General features: G+C 35.8%; 1 protein-coding gene across 1 annotated transcript; it reads left to right on the top strand.

Moving 5' to 3' along the window:
- The first annotated feature begins 3862 nt into the window (after window positions 1-3862).
- On the top strand, window positions 3863-8182 carry LOC121414822 (somatostatin receptor type 2-like). The gene is made up of 2 exons (XM_041607878.1): window positions 3863-3999; window positions 6500-8182. The coding sequence occupies exons 1-2, from the start codon at window positions 3900-3902 to the stop codon at window positions 7093-7095; spliced, it is 696 nt and encodes a 231-aa protein (XP_041463812.1). The 5' UTR covers window positions 3863-3899; the 3' UTR covers window positions 7096-8182.
- Window positions 8183-26046: the final 17864 nt, after the last annotated feature.

The raw sequence follows: 26046 nt of genomic DNA, 5'->3' as shown, positions 1-26046 counted from the left end.
TTAGAGTGTATCCCGGAGAATCCATTTTTTTTCTTCTAAATAACGCCTCGAAATTTCTTTACGTTGAGATCCTTCGAGATCACATTCTGATTTAATTCGATGAAAAAGAAGATTTGCCTTGTGTCTATCTATAAAAAAACATCAATTACAGATATTGGGGTCAAATATCATTCCTGTTTAAGAATGAGGTAAAATGAAATGAAAGATAGTGTTTACTTAAAGGAATCAAATCCTCGCGTTTTATGCTTTTTCAATTTTAACTGGTGCTAATACAACTTCGAGCAGTTGAGGAACAGACAAAAGAGATTGACGTTTGGCATGTAGTTTACTTGTGCAGCTATCTCATTGATATATGTTAAAAATTAGGTCGGGTAACTTCAGGCCATCTCAGAAAAGCAAGGGATATGGCTTTCTTAGTATTCTTGTCAGTTTCAACTTCTCTTGATTTTCTGGGTTTCCGAGAGGCTTTAGAGGTTTTCAGGGATAATTCCGGGAACAAGGGAATATCTGGGGGTCTTAAGGATATCAAAGGACTCTATGATCATAACTATTGGTATTATTTAAATCACGATCATTCATTCTTTTTTTTTCTTCTCACTTGCTCTCTCGCTGGTAAGACAGTATTTGATTTATTGTGATGTAACGCCTTTTTTAAAGTTGAAATATGGAAAGCCATGTCCACACTAACAAAATTTAAAAAGATAGAAGTGGTAATTTTCTTCAAAAAGTATATACGCAAAGTGTCAAGAACAAGAAATGTGTAATTTAATTCAGCTTGGTTGTGTCACGCCAAAGTTTCCTTTTTAATATAGAATAATACATCTAGATTAATAAAACTCAAATTCTCTCCAAGTTCTATGAGATTGATCGTACTAAGATTAGGACACGTAAATCATATTAGAGAAGATGCCCTTTTTCACTTTCATGTTCAGACTTGTTTATAAATCCCCTGATGATGAATATCTTATTACTTATAATAAAGATTATTAGAATTAAGGAAACATATTAATTGCCTTTAAAGATCACAAAGCATAAAATGATCGTCCTGCATTAATAAAAAAGGGGGAAACAGATGTATCCAAGCGTACCATTTACACAGGAATAAAAGTAAATGATATTTATGAGTAAAATAAAAATGTAGATGTAGAAAGTAGATAAACTTTTGAAATTTCTTGTAAATGATAATGGTTGGCAACTGATGCAAAGAAATATTTCTAAAGAGAGAGAGAGAAAAGGATGGAAAGTTAAAACTTTCAAACTGGAGCAACAAACGGAAGGAAGGGACTTAAAGCGCATTAAGTGATATAATAGAAAAAAGGAAGGAAATTAATGATTTCAGTATTGGGATGGAAACGGTATTTAGCACAATGTATAGAACTATCTTTAACCTCCAGGGATTCAATGGTCAACGGTTTGTCACCGAATCATTATGTCATTTTAAACGAGGCAAATGATACACAACCTTGATATAGTTCACTCCCAAAGAAAATGCATGAAGGAAATAACAATTAACTCTGTAAGGTACAGAAAACACACTTTGTAATGACGTGAGGAAGCGGGGACATACATTAATTATATACATCATGCAATCGGAGACGTGTGTGTGCCTGTGTATGTTTGTGTTTACGCCATCTGCAGTGCAGCCATTTGAGTGTCTGTTCAAAGTCCCCTGTTTGATAATATTCTCACTTATTTATATGTCCTCGGTTACTGAGTATTGTATATACTCAAAAGCATGCATTCTCACAAACCACCTAAAATATTGCTCCCCGAAGATTAACAAAGAAAGATGCTTAAAAAAAGAAGGTTCTTAAATTAGCACGTGGTTACTAACTATCTCTCTCTCTCTTTTGGGGGGAGGGGTGATGTAAAAAAACAATCGAAATGCGTCACTTATAATCATATTGGATCAAATTTACATCTTGCATTATGCATTGTCTTAGAACGAGCTAAAATTATTATATTTATATTTGTGGAAAGTCATAGATGCTATAGTGTAATAATCAAGGCAGCAAAGGAACAGTATACCAAGCGTTATACTTTAAATCCGTCTCTTATTTATTATCTCGGCATCCTCTACATTCATTTTTTATGGCATGCCACTCCAATCTATGATTTCATTTATATGACAATTTACTCCCATCTGCAATTTGATTTACTATGTTTTAAGCAAGTCTCAAATTTCTGCAATTAACTGTAACCATTAGAAATATCTGAAATATTCTGTTGATAATGTCGTTATTTTGCATTGACCATTACCCCCCAAAGTATTATTGATCTTATGTTTATTCATGCTTTCTATATATTTGTATAATACTGTTTTGATATTATTTCTTATTGAGTACTTATGTAATTTTTTATATGTAAAAGCTCTATGCGATTCAGCTCATGCTGCGTAAAGTCTTCAAATAAAATACCATTATTATTATTATCATTATAAGCAGAATACGCAAATTTGCAATCCAACAACATTGTAAGGAAAATTTTGGAGTATATTGTTATTCATTGCGTGTCTAGGTGTTTCGTGCACACTCCCCACATGGATTCAAATTAAAAATATGGGGTAACCGTCAAAATCGATATTTCAAACCACACTACATGAGCCTGGCTACATAGATCTGCAATAGTTATAGAGCGATAACCACACAAATCCCTGAAGATCCCGAAGAGCCTCTCTTTGCTTAGACAGCCACCTGGTTTTATTGATTTGTGTGTTTAAGAAAATACAAAGGGTGGGATGGTCGTTTAGATATGTAACACCCATAACAGGGAGTTCTACTTCCGGTTGCATTTTTTTCTTCAAATAATCATGAGGTACCTTAACATGTACTTTTTTATAATTATGTTTTAAGTGAGGAAGTCTTTTTTTACAATCATTTTCTTGTGGTATATCTTTTTGAATCTCTACCTTCAGGGCGTCAACTATGGAATTAAGTGTTAGTATAAGTTTGTTTGCAATATATTTAAGGGGCGTACTCGATAATGGAAATTGTTGTCTCGCCCATTATGGAATTAAGATGTTTGTTTATTTTGTTAAGTGTGAAGTAGCAAAATGTGTATTTCCACGCACACTGTAATAGGACCTGCCATGTCTTCAGAAAACAAAATGCATTCTAGTATTTAGATCGGTACCATTTAGCGATCATGAATAGGGATCACATCCCCCCCAAAAATGTATACTTATGCCGAATGTATGGCAAGTCCATGTACGACTATTGCATTCCCTTCTTCGAAAACGAAGATAAGACTCTGCCCCTCTCCGAATAATTTTTTGGTATCGCATGTTCAATTTGTAATATCATTTGTCAAAAATATTTGCATCTTTGTATCCCACAAGCATATACATGTATCTGTTTTAAAAGTGGGAATTGGCTTGCCCTAGTGACATCAATGATATTATAGCTTAAAATATTCGGAATCAAACATTGCACATACAAGAAAATTTCTGATGGAAATAATCATGAATAAATTACTTTGGAAACATATTTTTATATCAAAGTCATCACCGCATCGTTAATTCCACAAACACGATAAACTATATTTTGCTTATTTGTCACAAAATTCATATACAATGTACACAGAAAGCAGTCTATGCAAACGTATCGTATCGGTTCTAGATCTTAGGTTCATCGTCTCCGAAATTGAATTTCCCCCAAAAAAATAAATTTCAGAAGGCATGTTTGAATTGGCATGAAATGATTAAAATTGTCATCATTCATCTAGGAATGCTCAGTAGGCCCTGAATTTTCCTAAGCACAAAACGACAAAGTAAATTACTGGCCCGGCAATAATATATACGAAAAAGGTTTAAGGTTTCTGATAAACTCACTTTTTTCACTTTCTCTCTCTCTCTCATATGACAGGTTACGGTCCAGGCAACATGTCTAACTCTCACCGCAATGACTATCGATCGATATTTTCTGATCGTGCATGCCGTGCGATCACGCAACACTAGGACAACTCGCCGAGCTTTACTCATCAACGTTGGCATATGGTTCTGTAAGTATGAGGGATGTCACCCCGTTGTAATGACATAACGCTCTGACTATATCACCACTTTTAAAAGACATTCTCTTCAATAAAATCTGCCAAAAAGGACCGTGCCGAAAATGGAATCCTTGACTTCTCTGATGCAGTAGTGCACCTTAAAACCACTCGGTAGCGGCACCTCAATATAATGTACAATATGTTATAACGATAACCCTTATGCCAATGATTTAGCTTATTTTACCTGATAACTAATTTTATAACGTGCTTATATAGCACATAATCACAGTCATGTGTGTCCCGATATACGGCCTTTGAAATGTACAGATTTTTGTTTTTATACGTCCGTCCTAGACAGACGTATTATTATCGACATGCTCGGTGACCTGTCTGTCCGTCCGTCCGTTATTTCTCCTTGAACACACGATAACTTCAGTTTAAATTAATCAGGCTTATATACATGTAATTTGGTGTGTATGATACAAAAAGCCTACTGATTTTGAGCTCGAAAGGTCAAGGTCCCAGTGGCATGATTTCCTCATACCCTTCTGAAGTCCTTATATAAACGCGATAACTTCAGGTTAACTTACCTAGGCTCATATAATTTTGAGTGTATGATACTAGCATGGATCCCAGGAATTCTATTAATTTTGAGATCAAAAGATCAAAGGTCAAGTCGCCACCTTCCACTTTTTTTGCTTGACCAATAACTCCATTCCCCGGGTTAGCAGGCGGGTGTTGTATTATGTGATCACCCCAATCTTGTTAAGAAATTTCAGGCAGCCGTAACACTATCTCATTCAAAGTTCTTTTAAAATAAGTTATAACTTTAAGGTACATTTAAACTTGGTTGTAGAAGTTATTTACATACCATATTCATTATTAAAAAAATAAAGCACAACATCGAAATGAAATTCATGTGAGAGCTATTCAGAAAAAAAAAACAATTTGATGGTATTGCTGAAACATGATCCAGACTTAATGATACAACTGTAGGTCACCCCCTTCTCCTACCCACTCAAACTCTCGTCTGTCTCGTGGTCGGTGAAGATTCCCGATTTTTTTTCTGTATAGTTGATGATAGGTATCAATCTTAGAAGGAAATCATTTCAAGGAGATAAATTGGCGCCATTTTCCCATTTTCAACTTTCACTTAGGTTGACGTTTGAACATAAAGATGAGTCACCTATGTATGACTCATAATGTGCTTCACAATAAATTGAATTAATATGATAAGGTAATGGGGTGCAGTTTATGATGGCCATGAACTTGTTTTCTTTGGACCTGTTTGTCTGAACCTTATTTTCCATATAAATCATATGACAAGATTTGACATTCAAAATCTTGGCAATATGCGCGTCCTCTAATCCCAGTCGATCAAAACATCACCGTATAAAGAGGTATAACTTATTCTGTATATTACATTGATAGAATGTCCTTTCTTTCAAAAAAAAGTGCAAGACACCAGGCATGATAACAGTAAACAAATATAGTGTTTCCATTATTTTTTATACATAACAGACATATAATAATTTTGAGAAATTACTTTCTTGATCATGCATCCAAAGTAAATCCCATATATTTAAGTAAACAAAATAATGTACTCTCAACTGCAATTTTTTTTCAGAACCAATCTGATATAACTTCTAACCTTTTTTCAAATCACATCATACCTGATTTATTTTGTTATTCATTTTCCTATTTCATATAGTCTAATAGAAAACGTATTTAACGAGGTTCCGTCAGAAGTACACCCAGGAGCTGGATCACTGGGTGAAAAGGGCCATCGTTAATATTTTTTTTTTTTTTTTTTTACAATAAATGAAAATTACTTAAATAAGAACAACACTAAAACAAATATACTTGGTACATATCACTGTATTATTCGCCTTTCATGAGCACCTATATGCCCCCCCCCACACGCACACTATCCGTAGAACATTACAATAGTGTATATATTTTGAGATATATTTGGATATTCCTTCTACAGTAATTTGTAAATAATTTTGTATATGTCATGTTGATAAATGGCGTCAAATAACATAACTCGTGGCAATTGTTATGCAAGTAGCACGTAGAGACCTTCTTCTTACATTTTTCAAAATTTAAAACTTGGTCCTCAAGTAGGTCTCTTTTATCTATGGTGCATATAGACTTTGAATAATATCTGATTCCTGTTACATATTGTGATTTCATAATAAAATTACATGTAACCGGGCCCAGGGATCTCTTGCATAAGACCATAACATTAATTATGACCGGTTAGTTTCGCTTTCTGGTTGAGTATTATTTAATAACTAGGCCCGAAGGTCATAAAACGACCTAGAATGACATATTCTATACAAATTATCATATTTTTTTTCTTTGCCATGAAGATGAGTTGCTATGGAGGGCGTACATCCTGGATTTTCATCCAAAATATAGTATATTTTGCAGACCTTAGACAATAAATTTGCACTGGGCACAGCTGCTGATCCCCGTTCATTAATATTTCGTTCTCTTTTTTTTCCAGTTTCTTTCGTGTTATACTCTCCAGTGCTGGCGTTCAACAAGACGACCGTTGATGAACATGGCGACGTGTTCTGCTCTCGCAAATTCCCCTGGGAGCACGGCGACCTCGCATTCTACTTGTTCGTTGTCCTAGCCACCTATGGCGTTCCTCTGTCGGTCATCATGTTCTGTTATGTCCAGATCCTCTATCAGGTGTGGCACAAGACGTCCGCTGGGACAGAATCAGCGCAGGCCAATGCGAGGGCGCTTCGACGCAAGAAGAAGATAACACGGATGGTGTTCATAGTCGTCACACTCTTCGCCTTGTGTTGGGCCCCTCTGCACGCAGTCAACATCGCCATTAACGTCGACCCTTTATTCCGGCACGGGTTGAGCAACGAGTTCTACACGTTTTGTCTCTGTCTAGCTTACGCTAATTCATGTGTTAATCCATTTGTGTATGCCTTTACTACAACAAGCTTTAAGAAGTACTTCAAAAAGTTCTTTTCGTCTGGATGGAGTGGTAAGACGCGCGAAAACGTGTCTGTAAGTATCAGTATGAAGACAAAAAGTGAACGACTGACGACGTCACAAATAAAAGAAGATTCCTCAACCTAGTACACTTTAAAGAGAGAAAAAAAATAAGTTGAATAACACTGCCATTTGTCGAAGTTGTCAGAGGACCACACACCCGTGCCGTGTAACACAAAGATTAGCGATTGATCATAGTGTTGACTTTACAATTGTTCATACACGATAATCAATGCAATCAGTGGTAGAAAGCAATTTCATGATCAATCACTAAGTTTCATGTTACGGGGGCCCCTGAGTCTGGATGATACGCCTTTTATTTTTTAATAACACCTACAGTGCGTATACCACGAAAAGTGTTAAATTAACATCCACAAAGTTCACATTGGTGTTTATACAGTATGTACTTGGTGTGATCCTCTCTGATGGTGTTGATTCAACGACATTTTGCAGTGTAAATGGTAAATATGAACCGTTAAAACACTCCCCTAATCGATCCTCTTTAAAATAAGAATTTATCCCACACTTGAGATTGATCACCGTGGAAGACCCATTGCCTTATTAGGGTAATTAATATCTAAGGGCCTGAAAGGTAGATTGATTAGACCCATAAATCTCGGAATTGCCACACTAGACACGGCATAGGTATCATCTCCATCAGTTAGACACGCCAATAAAATGTGAGGGGCAAAGGGGGGCGTCTAGCCCAGAGTGCACGGGGGTTCCAACACTATTTCGCCGATCAAATTGCCTTCAATTCGAAATGCACTTCCGAAAGATTAAATTAAAAATTTGCTCCGAATTGCAAAGTATTGCGTTTTATATAATGTTTCTTCTCCCTGCGCTTATGCATGTCATGCCTGAAAAAAAGCATGTCCTGGTTGCAATGGAATATTCGTTTTGTATTAACATTGACGATTGTTCAGGATCCACAGATGCGAAACTATACCTTTTTTCTGTTTTATTATTGTTTTTATGTAGTGCTATTATGTTTTGCTATTCGGTTTGCAAAGTGGTTTATGGCTAGTTTATGATATCGATTTTCATAAAATTCTCATTGTGAGTGTTAATGATATTGTTTAATCAGAATGTTAGTGATGGTGGTGCGATGATGATGATAATGAAAATGAGGATGATTATGATTTGATGATGATGATGATGATGATGACGGTGATGATGATGATGACGATCATAATGATGATAGTGGTGATGGTGGTAGTGGTGGTAATGAGGATGATGAGGATGATGATGACGAAGATCGTGATGATGATGACGAAGATGGTGACGATGGTAATGCGATGATGATTATGATGACTGCAGTGCTAATGGTGATGGTGAGAATGGCAGTGCTGTCCTCTATGTTGGTAATGCTATGATATATCGTCTGAAAACGGACATTGAATGTTTGATGTTGAATGGTATTGCTTTTTTGCCCAAAACAGTTTTTTATCACTAGTCTAAATAAAATTCATAAATAAAACAATTTGTATACTTCATGTTATCTCTCACTGAAATCATGATAATATAAGAATATCACAAAATATAGTTAAAAAAGTTGAGTCTTTATACATGTATGTTCTATATCATAGACATACCCTGTGATCCATCGTCTTACAATTGACTTGAAGTCCATCAAACATAGGATTTTAAGTTTACCTCCACTACCTGATATTTTTTTTACATTTTGATGTTATTCCTTATACATTCTACGTGGACGTTAAGTCCAGTGATTTTATACGACCCGTTGTCTTCCTTCTCACGCTTCTTAAAATGTTTGCCTCGAAGCCATGTAAAATCTAAAGTCATACATTAAATGAACAAAAAGGGCCCTAGTAGAGAACCTTGGGGTAAACATTATTCTGAAACTTTTCACCCGATTGTACACAGGAGTTATTTTGAACAAGACTCAATAACGCTCACATGAATCAATAAAATCCGAAATAATAATTAAAGCAGTATTACGCTTTTCCTTTTGACTTTAAAGGATTAAGGTCATAAAAAGGCTTACTAGTACGCAGAAAGATGTAAAGGGAAAGTCACCGAAGACTAAAAGTTTGCTTACAAGCAGACAGCGTATTTGGGGATGAATTCTATATCACAAGGCCTAAAACGATACTTTTAGGATTTGCTTGGTTAAAATTTAAGAAAGAAAAAACAACTCCTTGTCATTCTTGAAAACTGAATAAGGGTTGAAGCAATGATAAAATACTTTAATGAAAAACGTCACCAGGAAATTTCAATCTTAGAAGAAGAAAAGAGGCTTATGTGGACATCATCTTGTAAGTGGAATGTATATTACTATTGTTAATGAGTACATTATGCTCGGGTGAGTGTATGTGTGTATGTGGGTGAGTTCGTTAATGTTAATCTCTCTTAGATCGATTGGTTGATGAGATCAATTAATGCGGGTACTGAGATTTTCGAGCACTTTGTCAATAGTTGGTTTTGCGGTGCATTGGCATGGCGGAGAGATTAAATAAAGGTGAAACTGATTCGCCAAAGGAAAAAATGGAAAAAAGAAAAACATTACAATTACGATAAATGTTATGTCAAAATATTTCACAAAAGATTTTTTTCTATTAGAAGCCATTTCCTTGTAAGTTTTGCCTCATACGCAATGTCTGACCCCTTTTTTGCCAATTACGCCACTGGGATACGTGTTACGTTACTAACATCAAACCAAAAAATTGGATTCGGTTTTTATTTTGCATTCAGACCGATTCAAAATATTAAATTGATACAACGTGACAGGTTTCTTTTTTTCAAAATCATTAATTGATAAGATATATTCAACCCTTTTGAAGTAGAAGTAGAAGCTTAAGATTTCTCTTTCTATTGACATATTGAGAGAAATAGAAAATATTGGATGTGCTAATGTATTATAATTATAACTGCAATACAGACTGAAATGACGTAAAAGCGAAGCGAGCGAGTCAATTTTTTTTATTCAATTGCAGCAAGTTTTGTTATTTTTTTTAATGAAATGCGATGGGTTATTTGAGGTGATATCCATCACCCCCCCCCCCCCCCGGGGAAAAAAACAGACAAAAACCGCTGACGCCTATTACCGTTTAACAAGGTGATTTTGGGTAAAATGAAATCACTTTTTATTTGATAAAAATGGATGATTCAAAACGCATGTAATAAAGAGGTTTTTATCGAGGCCGTTCTGTATAGGAGGTCCGATTATAATAATAATGATAATAATAGCGGTATTTATAAAGCGCCTTTTGCCTGAGGATACAAAGCGCTGCTATTATTACCCCGGCTTTAGCTCGAGCTGCCATCACCGGCGCTCAGTGCATGCAAGGAATTAATCCTGTCGGGTACCCATTCACCTCACCTGGGTCGAGTGCAGCACATTTCGGATAAATTTCTTGCTGAAGGAAAACACGCCATGGTTAGGATTCGAACCCACGACCCTCTGTTTGAAAGGCGAGAGTCAGAACCAAAGATGAGCTTCGGGAAATGGAGTTGAATTGGAGAAATTATATATGTTGATGATGTCTCAGTGCCTCTTTCCAAATTCACGGGTGCGGATATGGAGTGATATGGAGATTAACAAAACTGGTGTGACTGTATACGAAGAAGGGTTAGAGATAGAATGTAATTGAGGAAGAGATGAGAGAGAGAGGGGGGGGGGAGATAGAGGGGGAGTGGCAAAATGGAGAGTTAATATAAAAGTGAAGAATGCAGAAAGATGGAACGCGAAAAAGAAGCATGCTGTGTTTGCCACATGATAGTCTCCATGGTAACCGTCATTATTTTCCCCCCAATTGCTCAACTAAAGTGGACGTGATCTAGTTAAGTCGTTGTTATGTCGCGCAGCATGAGCAAACTGCCGGCAAATATTCGCTTTAACTGACGAAATACCGATATAAGTGACTTGAGAATTGTCCCGAATGATCGAATTACAAATTATTGCTACCAGTGATACCAGTATTATTTAATACTCTGCTCTGATTTGGGACACTCCCGTGCACCTGCCCCCTTCCCCAACATTCGAATCGTGTTAATACTAACAGCAAACTTTGCCAAATATTCCGTGGTACATCAGAATGCGAGATTCATTAAAAAGAAAGTACAGAACACGATGTGGTATAATTCTTTTCACAGTGATGGGTATCAAAACGGTACACAGTAAAAATTGTGGTGTTAATCGTTGTACTTAGAGGACCACACCAGTTATTTTACACAGGTGTTAAATTGGTGGTGTTAGTTTTACACATAAAGGTGTTTTTACAACACCTATGGTTGTTACATTTACACTCTTTGGTGTTATGTTCAATCTCTAGGGTGTTATTTTAACACCTCAGTGTGTGGTTCTCTATTAACACCAATTGGTGTCAGTTTTAACACCACAGTTTTTACAGTGTATAAAGTCATATTTCTAACATGAATCAAAATCGACTCGAAATGATGTCGGCCGGGATTCCATTCTGAAGTGATTCTGATTTCTGAGTTGGACTTACTTTTAATCGAACCTTGTTGATTCTCAGAAATGGTTTTCCAGTTTGCGTTAACCGCAACTGATTGTGCAAAGAGTTCCAGATTATGAAGTTCAACGTCTAGTTCAATCATACTTTGTTTAGTGTAAAAATGTACTAAATCTGATATATGTACTTTTTGCTTCAGAATCAAGTATTTTCAATTAATTGATTATGACTGTATTATAAATCAATGTATACTAATTTATATGAACACAATCTACCTTATTTGCAGACTCAATCGTATGTGAATGTATATGGCTTGTTACGGAGGACTGTACATATCTACTGTACCTCAATTGTGTGTGCTATGTATAGGTTTGGCAGTTTCTAATTAGATCTTGTTGATGAATTAAATTCAGCTGTATTTATGTCACTAAGAAATTAGTCCGTTTAAGTGACATGTTTTTTATTTATTTTATGTCTCAAACAGAAATACTTAATCAAAAGACAATTTACTCTATTTTTGTCTTGATTTTTTTTGTCGGAACTTTTGATCACTTGATATCTTGAGTTTCAAAAATATGTTTGTCCTTCTAGTTTGAAAATGATCGTGGTTAGTGAATTAAGTGTCATGCAAATTTATTCATTTATTCATTTATTTTATTTATTCATTAAAATATCTTTATACATGCAGCCTGGTCCTCTTAACATAAAAATAACAATATATACATAATAGATAAAAGTAACATTGGGTTCTGTAATGAGTGGGCTCAATAATATTTAAAATCAGAATTATTACAAATACAAAATTGTTCAAAGATAACATACACTACCAGTCACAATTCCCAGACGCACCACCACCTGCCTCAGTCAGAGAACAATAAAATCCGGCCGAAACAGGCAATAGTGATTCAAAGAATGGTGACTGGTATTGTATTCTTTTTTTTGAGTTGATGAAATGGGAAAACTATCCTGTAGACAATACAATAATTGCGAAATATAAATTAAGATGTATGGTATCATTGACATAGTAAATACAAATAAAACAAAATATAAAGGACACTAAGAATCTAATCATCATTGAGCATAGCATACTAGACTTAACAATAAAATTTTACAAAATAAATAACGCCAAGCTAAGTAATGGAAGCTTACTTGCGTAATGCACGAATTATATTACATAAACAGCATCCGTTCCAACATATTGAATTTCCCAATCATTAACAACTAATACAAATTAATGAGAAGAACGGACGCAACGACTTGTTTTGGTGAGTTGTTCACATCGTTTTAGAGTCAGGTTTTGCCTCTCCAATACTTCATCTCTTCGAGAAGGACATAATCGGGTACTAGCGTTGATGATCATCCCGGCGGACGTAATTCATTATTTTGGACATCCAACATGTCCACCAATCCTGATCAGCACAAGCAATTTCATGCATGGTCGGTGTTGGCGTTCGTGTCTGTATGATACAAGCACAGTTCAAAATGACTCCTTTGCACCAAGCTTACAAAATTCACCCATTTAACTATCTTTTGATAACTAAACTATATACAAGTCATGTTCATCTCAGGATTTACTTCATTTTAAGTTTGGTTCCGAGCTGTCGTAAATATAAACTAAATAAATAAGACTAGCACCAAAAGGGTCAAAACTTTTAGAAATTTCCATTTTGTGCTGGGTCAGAATTAAGAATATGGAATTTAATACAAAAAGGATGTACTAACTTTGCTGCAATTCTTTATAAACTTGCCGTAGATCTGTGAACATTTTTTTTTCAAGCGAAGCTTTGTTCATATTCCTTCTCTTTATTGAGTCTTGGGATCATACATGACAGTATAAATTAACGTTGCTTTTTGTCTGGTTTCTCGAGATAATTTTATATATAAGCTTCGTCATTCACTTTTCTTAGATTACACATCCTTTATGAGTTTTTTGCGATATTATCTCACTTGTCAAATATTAATATGTCTAATCTGCTGCGAATGTAAATCAATGAGATAGGCAGTTGAGTATATTCGAGAATGTTATGATACATCAATGTTTGATCATTCGAATATCAATTTTAAATTGCAGTTTCTATTTCAACACCTTTGGTTTTCACATTTGCACTCTTTGGTGTTATGTCCAATCTCTAGGGTGTGGTCCTCTATTAGAACCAACTGGTGTCAGTTTTAAACCATAGTTTTTACAGCTCAGTTCTGTTTTAGAAGATGTAACCATTTTTTTTTGTCTGAAAAGGTCTCTTGAAAGTCGACGTATCACATTTTGTTTTTATTTTAATAGTTTTCCCTCTGTAAGCGTATAGGACACACTATATCAATTGTTTGGATTGTGCTACCCGAATTCCGTAATGTTGTAAATCTTGTATATTAATGTTAGAAATGTTTCATGTTACGAAATTTTATGTGAAAATTAACCATAGATACCGGTTAATAATGTGTGTCTTCTTATCATGCTAATGAGCCCCTAATATTTGTTGTATCTTATTCACATCAACAGATCATACAGAACAGCACTTTTTACAAACAAAACTAAAAATATTTACAAAAAACTAATTAGGAATTGAGATATATTATTGTCATACTTCCGTCCTGGTAGTCTTTTTTATAGACTTCATGGTCAGTTCTTGAAATATCATTGGTTATTTGTTTGATATTTCTAGTAAACTGGTGAATATCCTGCAGATTCGATGTCAAAAATTAGTTCGTTGTAATATAGGCCTACTCTCATGACTTTTCATTTTCTTATTTAATGTATAGAAATCGCACAGCGTTGCTCTTTCTCGTGATTATTGTGTGCACGTTTACCACGTTTACAGAAGGTGAAGTTGAGATCATGTGTTTTGTAAGTTAATGCAAAGAGAAATATAATATTTAAAACGTGATATTGTTGCTGTAATTAAATGGTATTCCGACACACACGCAATTATGTTCACGTTGCATTTATGTTTTAATGTATGAGTTGCCGGTTGAGATTATGTATTTTTCGATTGACACGTTCATAGAAAGCGTTTACTTTTAATTAATTGGCGCATTATGATCACCAAGATAGATATGCTGCGGGTGAGTCATGAATGCGTTTGTTTTCTTTCCATAACAATTTACAAAATTGATCAATTAAATTTAGTGGGGAGGCATTTGAGGCATATTCACAGTTTTGTACTTCCCCAGCCCCCCCCCCCCTTAAAAAAAATAGGGGGATGATTAACCTGATTGGAAATAAGCCAGCATTAGTTTTCGGTTTTATACAACGGTGCATAATAGAGTCTTATACAGATGTCATGACCTCGGTAATGGAATTCTTATCTCTCCCGAATATAATGTACGACTTTCTCATACTCCCTGTGGAATATTCCCGAAAAATCTTCCTATTCCAGTTGACATGCATACTACACCGACTTTTGCATATTACCGGGTTACCTTTTTTAAAATGTGTAACACCTTGTTCGAGGGTGGCAATATGCGGGGATATCTAATTAAAAAAATGCATTTTTTTATGTTCTAAATTCCTGTTTCCCCCTTTTAATTAATTTGCCTTTTAGTTGTTTTTAATGTAAAATTTCACTGTCTGACGCCACCCACTCTGACACACAAGGCCTACATCAATTTGCTGGAACATGACGTGATAAGTACTGCATGATGATTATCAGCTGCTCTTTTGATAGTGATTGATTGATTGATTGGTTGATTGTTTTGTTTGTTTCTTTGACTATTATAAAGTTCACACCTAAATTAACACTAATGCGTAAAGTTTTTCCATTTATTTGAATGCATTATTAAAGAGCATATAGCTGCCGTGGCCGGGGATCGAACCCCGGCACCTTAAACCACACTGCCACGGCACCTCTAATTGATTATTCGATTGATGGATTAGATTGATCGACTTATCGATCGATCAATATTGACTAAAAGTGGTTTTAAAAATGACTGATCATATTAAATTATTTATTGATGGATTATCGATTGTTGATTAGTGAGCGATTGACTTATCATTTCTTTACTTGATTTAATCGTTGATTGGATTAAAGAAATGAATAACGATTATTGATCAGTTGAATGAGTGGACGAATGGATGATTTCGTTCTGTGAATGCGTTGTTGACTGATAATTTGACAATGGATGGATGGACTGATAGTCGATACGTGGATAAGTTAACTGATTTTTGCTTGATCATTTTGAATAGCGAATGAATAAATGATCAATTTATTGATTTATTGTTCATTAAATGGATGAATAATAATTGATAAATGAATGAGTCGGTGCGGTGATTAAATGAATTGTTAATTTGTTAAATAGCTTATTTATAAAGTAGATGCGCTTTAGTGTTTGATTACTTGACTATATAGATTTATTGCAGCGTTGGTGAGTGAATGTTAATGCTTGACTGAATGGATAAATGAATGAATGATTAAAAGTATTAGTCTGTGTTTTCCCTAAACCAGTATTATTTTACATTAAATGATTTACTCTTCAAAGGTTTGTTCAAAATTACCAATTCGTTGAGGGGGCGTGTTTCCAACCATCAATAATCGTAAAAATCCATCAGTGGTGTAAAAATGGGGGGGGGGGTTGGGCGCTTGCCCCAAATTTATAGGAATAAGACGAAAAGAGAAAAGGAAAGAAAAGAAAAGAAGGTGAAATATGATATCATTATCTGAATATTATTTCAAAATCTATCACAAAATTGGATTTGCATTAAATGAAAATTTCAAAGATATTGCCTGCTCGCTTTGCTCGCTCGCCACTTTGCCCGATATCCCATATCTAGCCCCCTTGAAATTCGTTGGCTTATTACGCCACTGAGAAATACTAGTACACCAGTTTTTGTTTTTTTGAAAACTAGATGGCGCTATTTCTGTTTGCGTGTGTGTTAGGTGTGTGTAATGTGACTTCATTTTTGGTGGCAACCCTTGGCGGTCGGACTTGGGTGAAGACAGGCCTAAGCAGAATTTGGAGGTCACGGAGTGCCCCTACTTCTCCCAGTAGCGTAATGAAAAAAAAATCGAGGGGGGGGGAAACGCGCGTATGGTGGAAATTATATTTGCGAGCGAGGAATATATTGTCCTCTTTATTTTAAGAAATACAACAATCTAACATTATTTTGTAGAAGTTTGAATTTTTTTTTAAAAGAGTATCATTTTTCCTTTCTGCTTTCTTGTTTTTCCCATTTTATTTTCAATCAATTAATATTTCGAGGATCCATGGATCCAAGGCCCCCCTTCTTCCGCTTATACATGGCCATCGTAGGCCTACCTAGTCTGAAGTAGGGTTACCCGTCCAATATCGGTGAAGATTATTTTTTTGAACCACCTTTAGTGAATTGCCTAAATTATCTGATTGTATTGTTTTCATCCCCCCCCAAAAAGTACATTCCATTATGAAAAAAATGCAGACCATTCAAAATAGATCAGCTAGACTTATTTCAAAGGCAAATCGCAGGGAAAATACTTCACCATTATTACAGCAGTTGCAATGGCTTCCAGTCTCTGAATGCATTGTTTTCAAGATTCTTGCTCTTGTTTTCAACTTGTGACACGCGGAAACTGATGTAGAAAGATGACACATGACACCATTCCTTGTGTTTCGGTTCGTTTAATATCGATGAGTCGTTATATACAAAATTCCAAAATTTCCAAGTACAGGAACAAAAGATGAAGAAATAAAAAAACCCTGCAAAAACCAATGAGAATAAAACAATTAAATAGAATGATAATAATGTTTGAAAAATGCACAAAATAGAAATATACACATATTTGCTTGTGACTCTAAGATAAAACATTCATCAATATGACGTCAAGTAGACTCGTAATAATAAATGATAAACATGTTGTCTATATCCATTCATTAAAACTTATTCAATATTGCCTGAATTCAACTCATCTAATCACAAATTCAGTTCCTCCATCGTTATGGATAACTCTTCCAACAAATAAATGAAATACATCCATTAAGTGAAATTTACCAAACAACAATTAAAATATGCCAACAAATTAGCATTGAAATACAGTGGTTTATAAATGATAACCACTCACCCTGGCAATCTGGCCTAGAGGACCATATTTCCTCTGGTGATAGCCTCACCCGCTACACGAATGTCATGTCAAATACCTTTAAAAGGAAAGTAACAATTATTACACATAGTAAGCAATTATTGTGACCCTTTTATGGAAGCTTAAAAGTGCCACCGAGATGTTGAGATAATTATCTCGGGAAGTCGACATCTTGATAGCAAAAGATAAGATGACGAGATCCTGGATCTCATCATGTCGACATCTTTTAGAAGAGATGATGAGATGACAAGATCCTGGATCTCATCATGTCAACATCTTTTAGAAGAGATGATGAGATGACAAGATCCCAGATCTCATCATGTCAACATCTTTTAGAAGAGATGTTGAGATGACAAGATCCCGGATCTCATCATGTTGACATCTTTTAGAAGAGATGATGAGATGACAAGATCCTGGATCTCATCATGTTGACATCTTTTGGAAGAGATGATGAGATGACAAGATCCCGGATCTCATCATGTTGACATCTTGTAGAAGAGATGATGAGATGACAAGATCCTGGATCTCATCATGTCAACATCTTTAGAAGAGATGTTGAGATGACAAGATCATCTCATCATCTCATCATCTCTTCTACAAGATGTCAACATGATGAGATCCAGGATCTTGTCATCTCATCATCTCTTCCAAAAGATGTCAACATGATGAGATCCAAGATCTTGTCATCTCATCATCTCTTCTACAAGATGTCAACATGATGAGATCCGGGATCTTGTCATCTCAACATCTCTTCTAAAAGATGTTGACATGATGAGATCCGGGATCTTGTCATCTCATCATCTCTTCTAAAAGATGTTGACATGATGAGATCCAGGATCTTGTCATCTCATCATCTCTTCTAAAAGATGTCGACATGATGAGATCCAGGATCTCGTCATCTCAACATCTCTTCTAAAAGATGTTGACATGATGAGATCCAGGATCTTGTCATCTCATCATCTCTTCTAAAAGATGTCGACATGATGAGATCCAGGATCTCGTCATCTTATCTTTTGCTATCAAGATGTCGACTTCCCGAGATAATTATCTCAACATCTCGGTGGCACTTTTAAGCTTCCATACCCTTTACTCTGAAAACACAAAACTAAAACATTGAATTTACAATTCAATAACCAAAATCTTCAATTCTAAAGATTTTACTAAATCGTTTTACTTTACGATTAGAACCGAACACATTTTATGTTTATAACTACATACTACATTCAAGTATACAAGTACAAGTAATTAATATAAAATATCACAAAAATCATCTGAAGTGACAAAGACAGATGCACAACTAATTAATTATTTAATTCACAAAACCCCTTAGAATAAGACAAATATGCTATGCTAGCATAGATAGCACTTTAATATAACCTAACCTCTTATTCCGAACAATAGAAAATACATTGTTAACCAACTTTATAAACTATTGTTCAAAACTAACAGAATTGACAAAATAGGATAAATATCTTACCTATAATTCTGACCCGAAAATGAAGAAGCCTCTCTGCCTGCCCCATGAATGGGGTGCAGTGCAGGAGTGAATTGGAGCAAAATCCTCTCTCCCTTTTATGCAGATATCACTCTCCATTCACAGATGCTAAGCCTTGACCATAATGATCTACGTCATACAAGCTCATAGCTCTGGAATGTGATGTTTTGACCCAAAGACCATTTAGCATCACTCTTACCCAGAAAGAGTGAATCATACTTCTTTAAAAGCATGAAGATTGTTAAACATTTCTACTTTGTACTACTTCCTGTGCACTTCCTGTAAAGGCATCTATTACTTACAGACAAATGATTAAGAGTAATGAAAATATATGAATTTTCAATAAACAGTTCATTTTGACCTGTTACAAAAGCATATATGGGAGAAGCTCCTGGACATATCAGACATAATCAGTAATTATATTCATGGGCAATACTATTCCTTAGATCACATGCTGACCAATACCTTCTTAAACACTGCCGTCACCTCCATATAGCCAACTTCTCCCACTTTCCAGCTCATTCCTAACATTCCTGAACAACCATAATTTGGCAAACAGGTTCCTAATTTAAAAAGAGGAATGTATATACAATTTGTTTCGTAGGACCCTATTGGATTAAAGAAGTACATTTTTTCAGTCAAATTCTCTTAAACTTCATGTCATTTCCCAGCACAATCATCTCCTGTCATATTTTGCGCCCTCAGTTTGAAATTTTGAATGACACTTATAGTCAGGGGCCTTAGCAAAATTTTGGGGACAGGATTTACAAAAGCGCCATTTTTTGCATGTGGGTCCCTGGTATCAAAAGCATTAATTCTAGATAGGGTGCCCTGAAATCGGTGAAGGGCACCCTATTTTAAAATGCTAATTTATGCAAATTTTATGCAAAAAACTCATAATTTACCATAATTTATCTCACTAAAAATAATTTTCAAATGCCCAATTTGTGTGTATTTGGGTTTTCTTATGCTAAGCATTTAACTGTAGGTCGATTTTTATAAAATTGGTGAGTATGAATCAATTTTTAAGGTTAATTTATGCAAATTATATGCAAATCACATGTAAAAACACATGTATTACCATATATCGACATATAGAATTGTCAAAATCACAATTTTTTCCACATGTGTCACTGGTACCAAAAGCATTAATTCTTGATAGGATGCCTCGATATCAATGACTGGAATCCTTTTTCATAGGGCTAATTTATGCAAAATTATGCAACATCACACTATTCACCGTGAATTAATGTATATGTATAGTATAGACCTAAACTTTTCTATAGAAGCCTATTTCTTTTTTTTTCCGGGGGTGGGGGTATTTGGGATTTATTTTGACAGGGCATCAAATCTAGATTGATTTCTGTACAGCTCCTGAATAAGAATCAATTTTCAATGTTAATGCAAATTTATGCAAAATTTATGCAAATATGTGTAAAACTCATCAACTATCCTATTTTGAGGTTTTAAACCGAGGGACAAGCACAACACTATGCATATATATGAGACACTGTTACACAATTCATTCATTATGGTGACTTTCCATGCGACCAGAGGAGAGCATCATGTTTAAAATGCAAATTTATGCAAATTATAAATCCTGTGCATACCCCTTTCACATTTTAAAAAAAAACCCGAAATCATATGGAAAAAATAAACAGTATTTCATCCTTCTTTTCAAAGCAATTCAAGAGGTCAGATTTCTTTCCCAAGTCGAGTTTTCCCCGGTCAGAAAGAGGAGGATATATGGATGGTTCTCATGGCAGAAAAAGCTGTCCATGTCTGCCCCTCTGACAACTATGTACATTTTTTTTAGAACAGGGACACATAAGATTTTGAGCGAAGAGACCTGATCCTCCTTCTTTTTCTGTCGTCCCTTGATTGAAGGTGACTTGTATAATTTCAGTGATTTTTCTTTTTTGGCTTATGAATTGATCTCTATCTCTAAAACTAAGGTAACACCAAGACCAAATTCTCCCAATCAATTTTAGGCCGAATCAGAGTCGAATCTGTCTGGAATAGGTCCCGAATCAGAGCTATCGACTTCTCAAAATAATTGTCCAAATGCCTCACCAAAATTAATTCAACCGAATTCCATCCAAATACATCCCAAATGTGGCTCGAAAAAATGTGTCTTGACCACATTCTGGAGTATTTTGGAGGATATTCGGCTGGTTTTAAAATTTTCAAGACAAGCAGAATCTCTCCACGAATGCTTCCGTTGCTTCCGTTGGGGAGGGAGAACAGAATAGTCCCAGATCCTTCCAGCGATTCCGGGAGCTCCCCGAATCTAGGCCATTTTGGGCAGAATTGATCCGACTTCGTTCGGGAGAATTTGGTTTTGGTGTAACCCTTTGCTTAAAGCTAGGATTAGAACGGAACCGAATCAGCTGCGAATCCATCCACATACACGTATTCTGGTGGTTTCAGGAATATTCTGTTTTGCCTTCGTAAATGCAAGAAAATTCGGGAACATTCGCTGAAAAATTCAGCTCATTTTGAAATGTTCAAAACCAGCCGAATACCCTCCAGACTATTCCCGAATGTGACCACAACAAATTCCATTCGGGCCACATTCGGGATGTATTCCGATGGAATTCGGTTGGATTTTTAGAGGCATTTTGGGGTATTTTGGGAAGACTCGATTCGTATCAGTCGTAGAGTAATTAAAGGTCCGACTCTCTTGCCCCCCCCCCCCCATATCGTACGAATCATTACTCGAATACAAAGAAGAATATAGACGAATGAGATGAATTGGCCAGAAATGAGAAAAATGGCATCCAAAAAGCTGCCGAATCAGTAAATTATAGCCCATTTCGAAAGAATCTGGCACATTTTCGGAAAATTCTGTGGCGTACTTTGCGAATTCGGGCATCATCGTTCGATTCGGGTCGTTATTCAGGTCGTCATTTGGCGAAAATCGGAGGATTCGGGCTAAATTCGGCTCGATTCTGGCCGCTCTGGCTCGATTTTTGCCACTGTTCTGGTTGGCATACGGCTTTATGCTTTATGTAATATATTAGTCAATGGAATACAGCTTCATACATAAATTATTGTTAATTTACATAATATAACACACTTTTGCATGGAAACGGGATTTTCAATAGCATTCAATTGAAGATTTGAACTGAGTGATAGAGGTACTTCAACAGTTTCTCACTGGAATGTGACTAATTTACATATATAAAATAATTGCTAGTTTACATAAATTAGCATATTTTGCATGAAGACGGGATTTTCAATAGCACGTTTGATAGGGAAATTAAATCTATGGATCTGATAAAGATTTTCTTTAAGTTGGGTTTCTTTTTATTCCTTTTTACTAATTTTTACTATTCATGCATAAATCAACTGCTAATTTACATAAATTAACATATTTTTGCATAAAAACATGATTTCAATATCATGTTTGATAAGGAAATTTAAAGCTATTGACCTAAAAGAGACTTTCTTTGGTTTGGTATCTCTTTATTTACGTTTATTAATCAATTCCTATTGGCATATGGCTTCATGCATAAATTACTGCTTATTTACATAAATTAGCATATTTTTGCATAAAGTTGCAATTTTCAGCACCAGGTTCTGTGGAAAAAAATTAAAGCTTATGACCTGATAGAGACTTTCCTAAAGTTTGGTATATTTTTTATTAACTTTTATTAATTCCCATTGGCATATGGCTTCATGCATAAATTTCTGCTAATTTACATAAATTAGCATATTTTTGCATGAAGATGCAATTTTCAACACCATGTCCTGTGGGAAAAATTAAAGCTATTGACCTGATAGAGACTTTCCTAAAGTTTGGTATCTTAAAAAAAAAAATAATAATTGATTCCTAATTACATATGGCTTCATGCATAAAATACTGCTAATTTGCATAAATTAGTATATTTTTGCATGAAGATGCAATTTTCAACACCATGTTCTGTGGGGAAAAATGAAGCTATTGACCTAATAGTGACATAGGGAAAGTTTGGTGCTTTTGTAAACTCTGTCCCCAAAACTTCAAATTTAAGGCCTAAGGCCCCTGACTATATACATGTAAGTTTCTTCATCATTCAAAATGAAGCGCTTCAGGATAAGTCAAACTTTATACAGTCATCATCCCTTTACTAAATCACATAAGTTTAAACTTTTTGCGCACTATTTTCCTTGTCATGAAATTCAATAATCTTAGAAAATCGATTGAATTAGAGCCGATGGGGTATTATAAATATTTGTATTTGATGAAACGTCCACCCTTTGAAATCTCAGAGTTTATTGCTCTGCGCGGGAATGAATATCTTCCTCCCGGCAGGCCATTTTCTCCTCTGTTTTGCGAGTTAAAGATATGCACTGTCGCTAAATTTTTTGTAATCAAATTTGATTTTTCCAAGGGAAGCATATTCAATATAACTTACAAAATACCCTTTTCTCGGGACCATTTTCTTTGCCCCAAAAATATTACAAAACGCTTTAGCTTCCGCGATTGCGCGGGGTGATTATTACTTTAATTTCCTCCATTTTATCCCTTTTTTGTGCGTTCACAGTCATTTGAAAACAATTAAGGTTCAAAATCACAATATTGTCAACTGAATAGCAGTTGATATAGGTACTAGATACAAAAGAAACGGCTCCTTTGTACCGAAAGCTTCGGGGAAATGCCCCCTCCAGGCCTTCACCCACCCCGTTAAAGAGCGGCGCGCTTCGCGCGCTCTGTTCACGTGCATTTACAGCCCCTCCAACATGAAATCTCGGCTACTCGGTTGCTTGACATTCATATGCCATAATGATCGTGGGCATTAACGGAAAGACAAGACAAAGACATGAATTGGTATAGTTTTCTCTAATTAATATATAGGGCGTAAACAGTAAATGCGCGCACAAAGGTAGCATATTGAAAGAGAGTACTAAATGACTTTAGACAGTAGGCCTATTCATATCTTAATTTGCTAAAATAAAGGGAAAATAAGATTAAAACATGAGACAACAAATATCTGCACGGTTACTATAGTTCTGAGCTTTTCTGTCAAAAAAAATGGTGGTAAAACACGTGGTCAATCCTTAAAAGGCGATGAACGTCTTAATTGATGTGCGTGAGTTTTTCTTTGCTAACCGAGTGATATGTGTGGAACAGTCTCCCAGAAATGCATTGTAGTAACCAGGCGCGTACGCAGGGGGTTTCGAGCTGATTTTTTTTTTAATCTCCCGCCCAGTCTCTAAAAAGTGATGAGCGGGGGGGGGGGAGGTGATGATTTTTTTTCAGCGCTGCAAATAAGACAATAACATTTAAGTGGGGATGGGGTATGTAACAGTGCGGTCATGACCCGCGAGCGAGCAGAAATGTTCTCGTTTTGCGTTGAAAACATAACCTTTTTGTCAATAGTTTGTTGGTATCATAGTCGATGCTACATGTCCTTCGGATCGTAGCACTCATGATATGGCCTCGATCAGAACACTAGAAACTTGAGAAATGTCATGAATAATTACGAGCGAGCGGAGCGAGCGAGCCGAAATGTTTGCGTTTTTCCGTCAAAACATACAATTCTTCTCAATAGCTTGTTGGTAATGATTACATATTAGTTGATGATACATGTCCTTCTGCTCGTAAGTCTCATGATATGGCCTTGATCAAGAGACTAGAAACTTAAGAAATTTCATAAATGATTACAAGCGAGCGGAGTGAGCGAGCCGAAATTTTCGCGTTTTCCCGTCAAAACATACATTTCTTGTCAATAGTTTGTTAGTAAATCAAGTATTAGTCGATGCTACATGTCCTTCTATTCGTATCACTCATAATACGGCCTTGAACAGGAGACTAGATACTTATGGAATTTCATAAATTATTACGAGCGAGCGGAGCGAGCTAACCGACATTTTGGTTTTTGGTAAAACATATTTTGTAAGAAAACGTATGTCTTTGTCTTGGTTCACTTGTATTCATAAGTATACATCATGATAATCATGTATGGCCTTGTTAATGGCGATACCGTGATCATGTCGGCGACGTGCGGAAATAAAAGATATAATAAAATGGAGCGAGCGAAGCGAGCGAAAATTTTTTCTGTGTTTTTCGTCGGAAACATGAGATTCTGTTCATTATTGCTGTCATATACATTATTGGGTAGGGGAACTGTCCGTAACCAGACCAAGGAGTTATCAGGCGCTTGCCCGATAACTCCTTGACCAGACCGACCTCTGGGAAGACAAGCAAAAAAAAAAAAAAAAAAAAAGGGGGGGGGGGGGTTTGAACCCCCCCCTTGCTTATTTAGTGATTGCATTTATGAATAGACTGGATATGCATTAATTGGGAGAAGATTGCCTATGATTTTGAGTGATTTTCGATTCTCGTGTGTTTTCATGGATTTTTTTTGCTGGCTACACGAGACCTCGACCTGCATGCCACCCCTCGCCTCCCTGCCAAAGTAGCGCATCTAATTTTGTCTGAAGGAGAGCAGCAATGGACCCCGGGGGCCACTTACATTTACATTGAGTGGATACCATGCGCGACCAAAAAACACGTAAAAAGGATGTCTTTTTCACGATAGGGCACGTTACATACGTAACGTGATAAGGGTGTCAAAAACACAAAAATAATGAAAAAAGGGTATCTATTTCGCTAGGAAAATTACGTGTTTAGGGTCGATTTTGCGGGTATGATAAAACAAAATTAAAATGTTTTATAAAGGATGTCCTTTTTTGCCCCAACACTTCGTGTTTAGAGTCCGATTTGCGCGAGATGTAGAAGGTGGGGTCGTACTAAACCAAATAAGGTAAAGCCGACGACCGAAGGACCCGTAACAATAAAACATTCCTGTACTTGTTTAGGGGTTCATTTCAGGGAATATTTGCCAAGAGTATCGTTTTGTTTCCAATACTTGTTAAAGGTAGGGTTTCACACACCAATACTTGTTAAGGGGTGCATTTTCAGAATATGGAAATTACGTGTTTAGGGTGCCGCTTTTCGAGACCCCATACTCGTGAATGGAAGTGGCCCACCCCCTCCCCGGGCAATGGACATTCCACTTTGATCGATGAACAGGCTTAGTCCTACAACATAGTTGGAGTAAACTAAACTAAA

The sequence above is a fragment of the Lytechinus variegatus genome, chromosome 5, assembly GCF_018143015.1.
Source record: "Lytechinus variegatus isolate NC3 chromosome 5, Lvar_3.0, whole genome shotgun sequence".
Lineage (NCBI taxonomy): Eukaryota > Metazoa > Echinodermata > Echinoidea > Temnopleuroida > Toxopneustidae > Lytechinus > Lytechinus variegatus.
This window is presented reverse-complemented; position numbering and strand designations above follow the sequence as displayed.

Coding starts and splice junctions, on each gene's coding strand:
- LOC121414822 (XM_041607878.1), top strand. CDS start 3,900: ATGACTATCGATCGATATTTTCTGATCGTGCATGCCGTGCGATCACGC. Junction 4,000..6,499: donor CAACGTTGGCATATGGTTCT/GTAAGTATGAGG, acceptor TTTTTTTTCCAG/TTTCTTTCGTGTTATACTCT.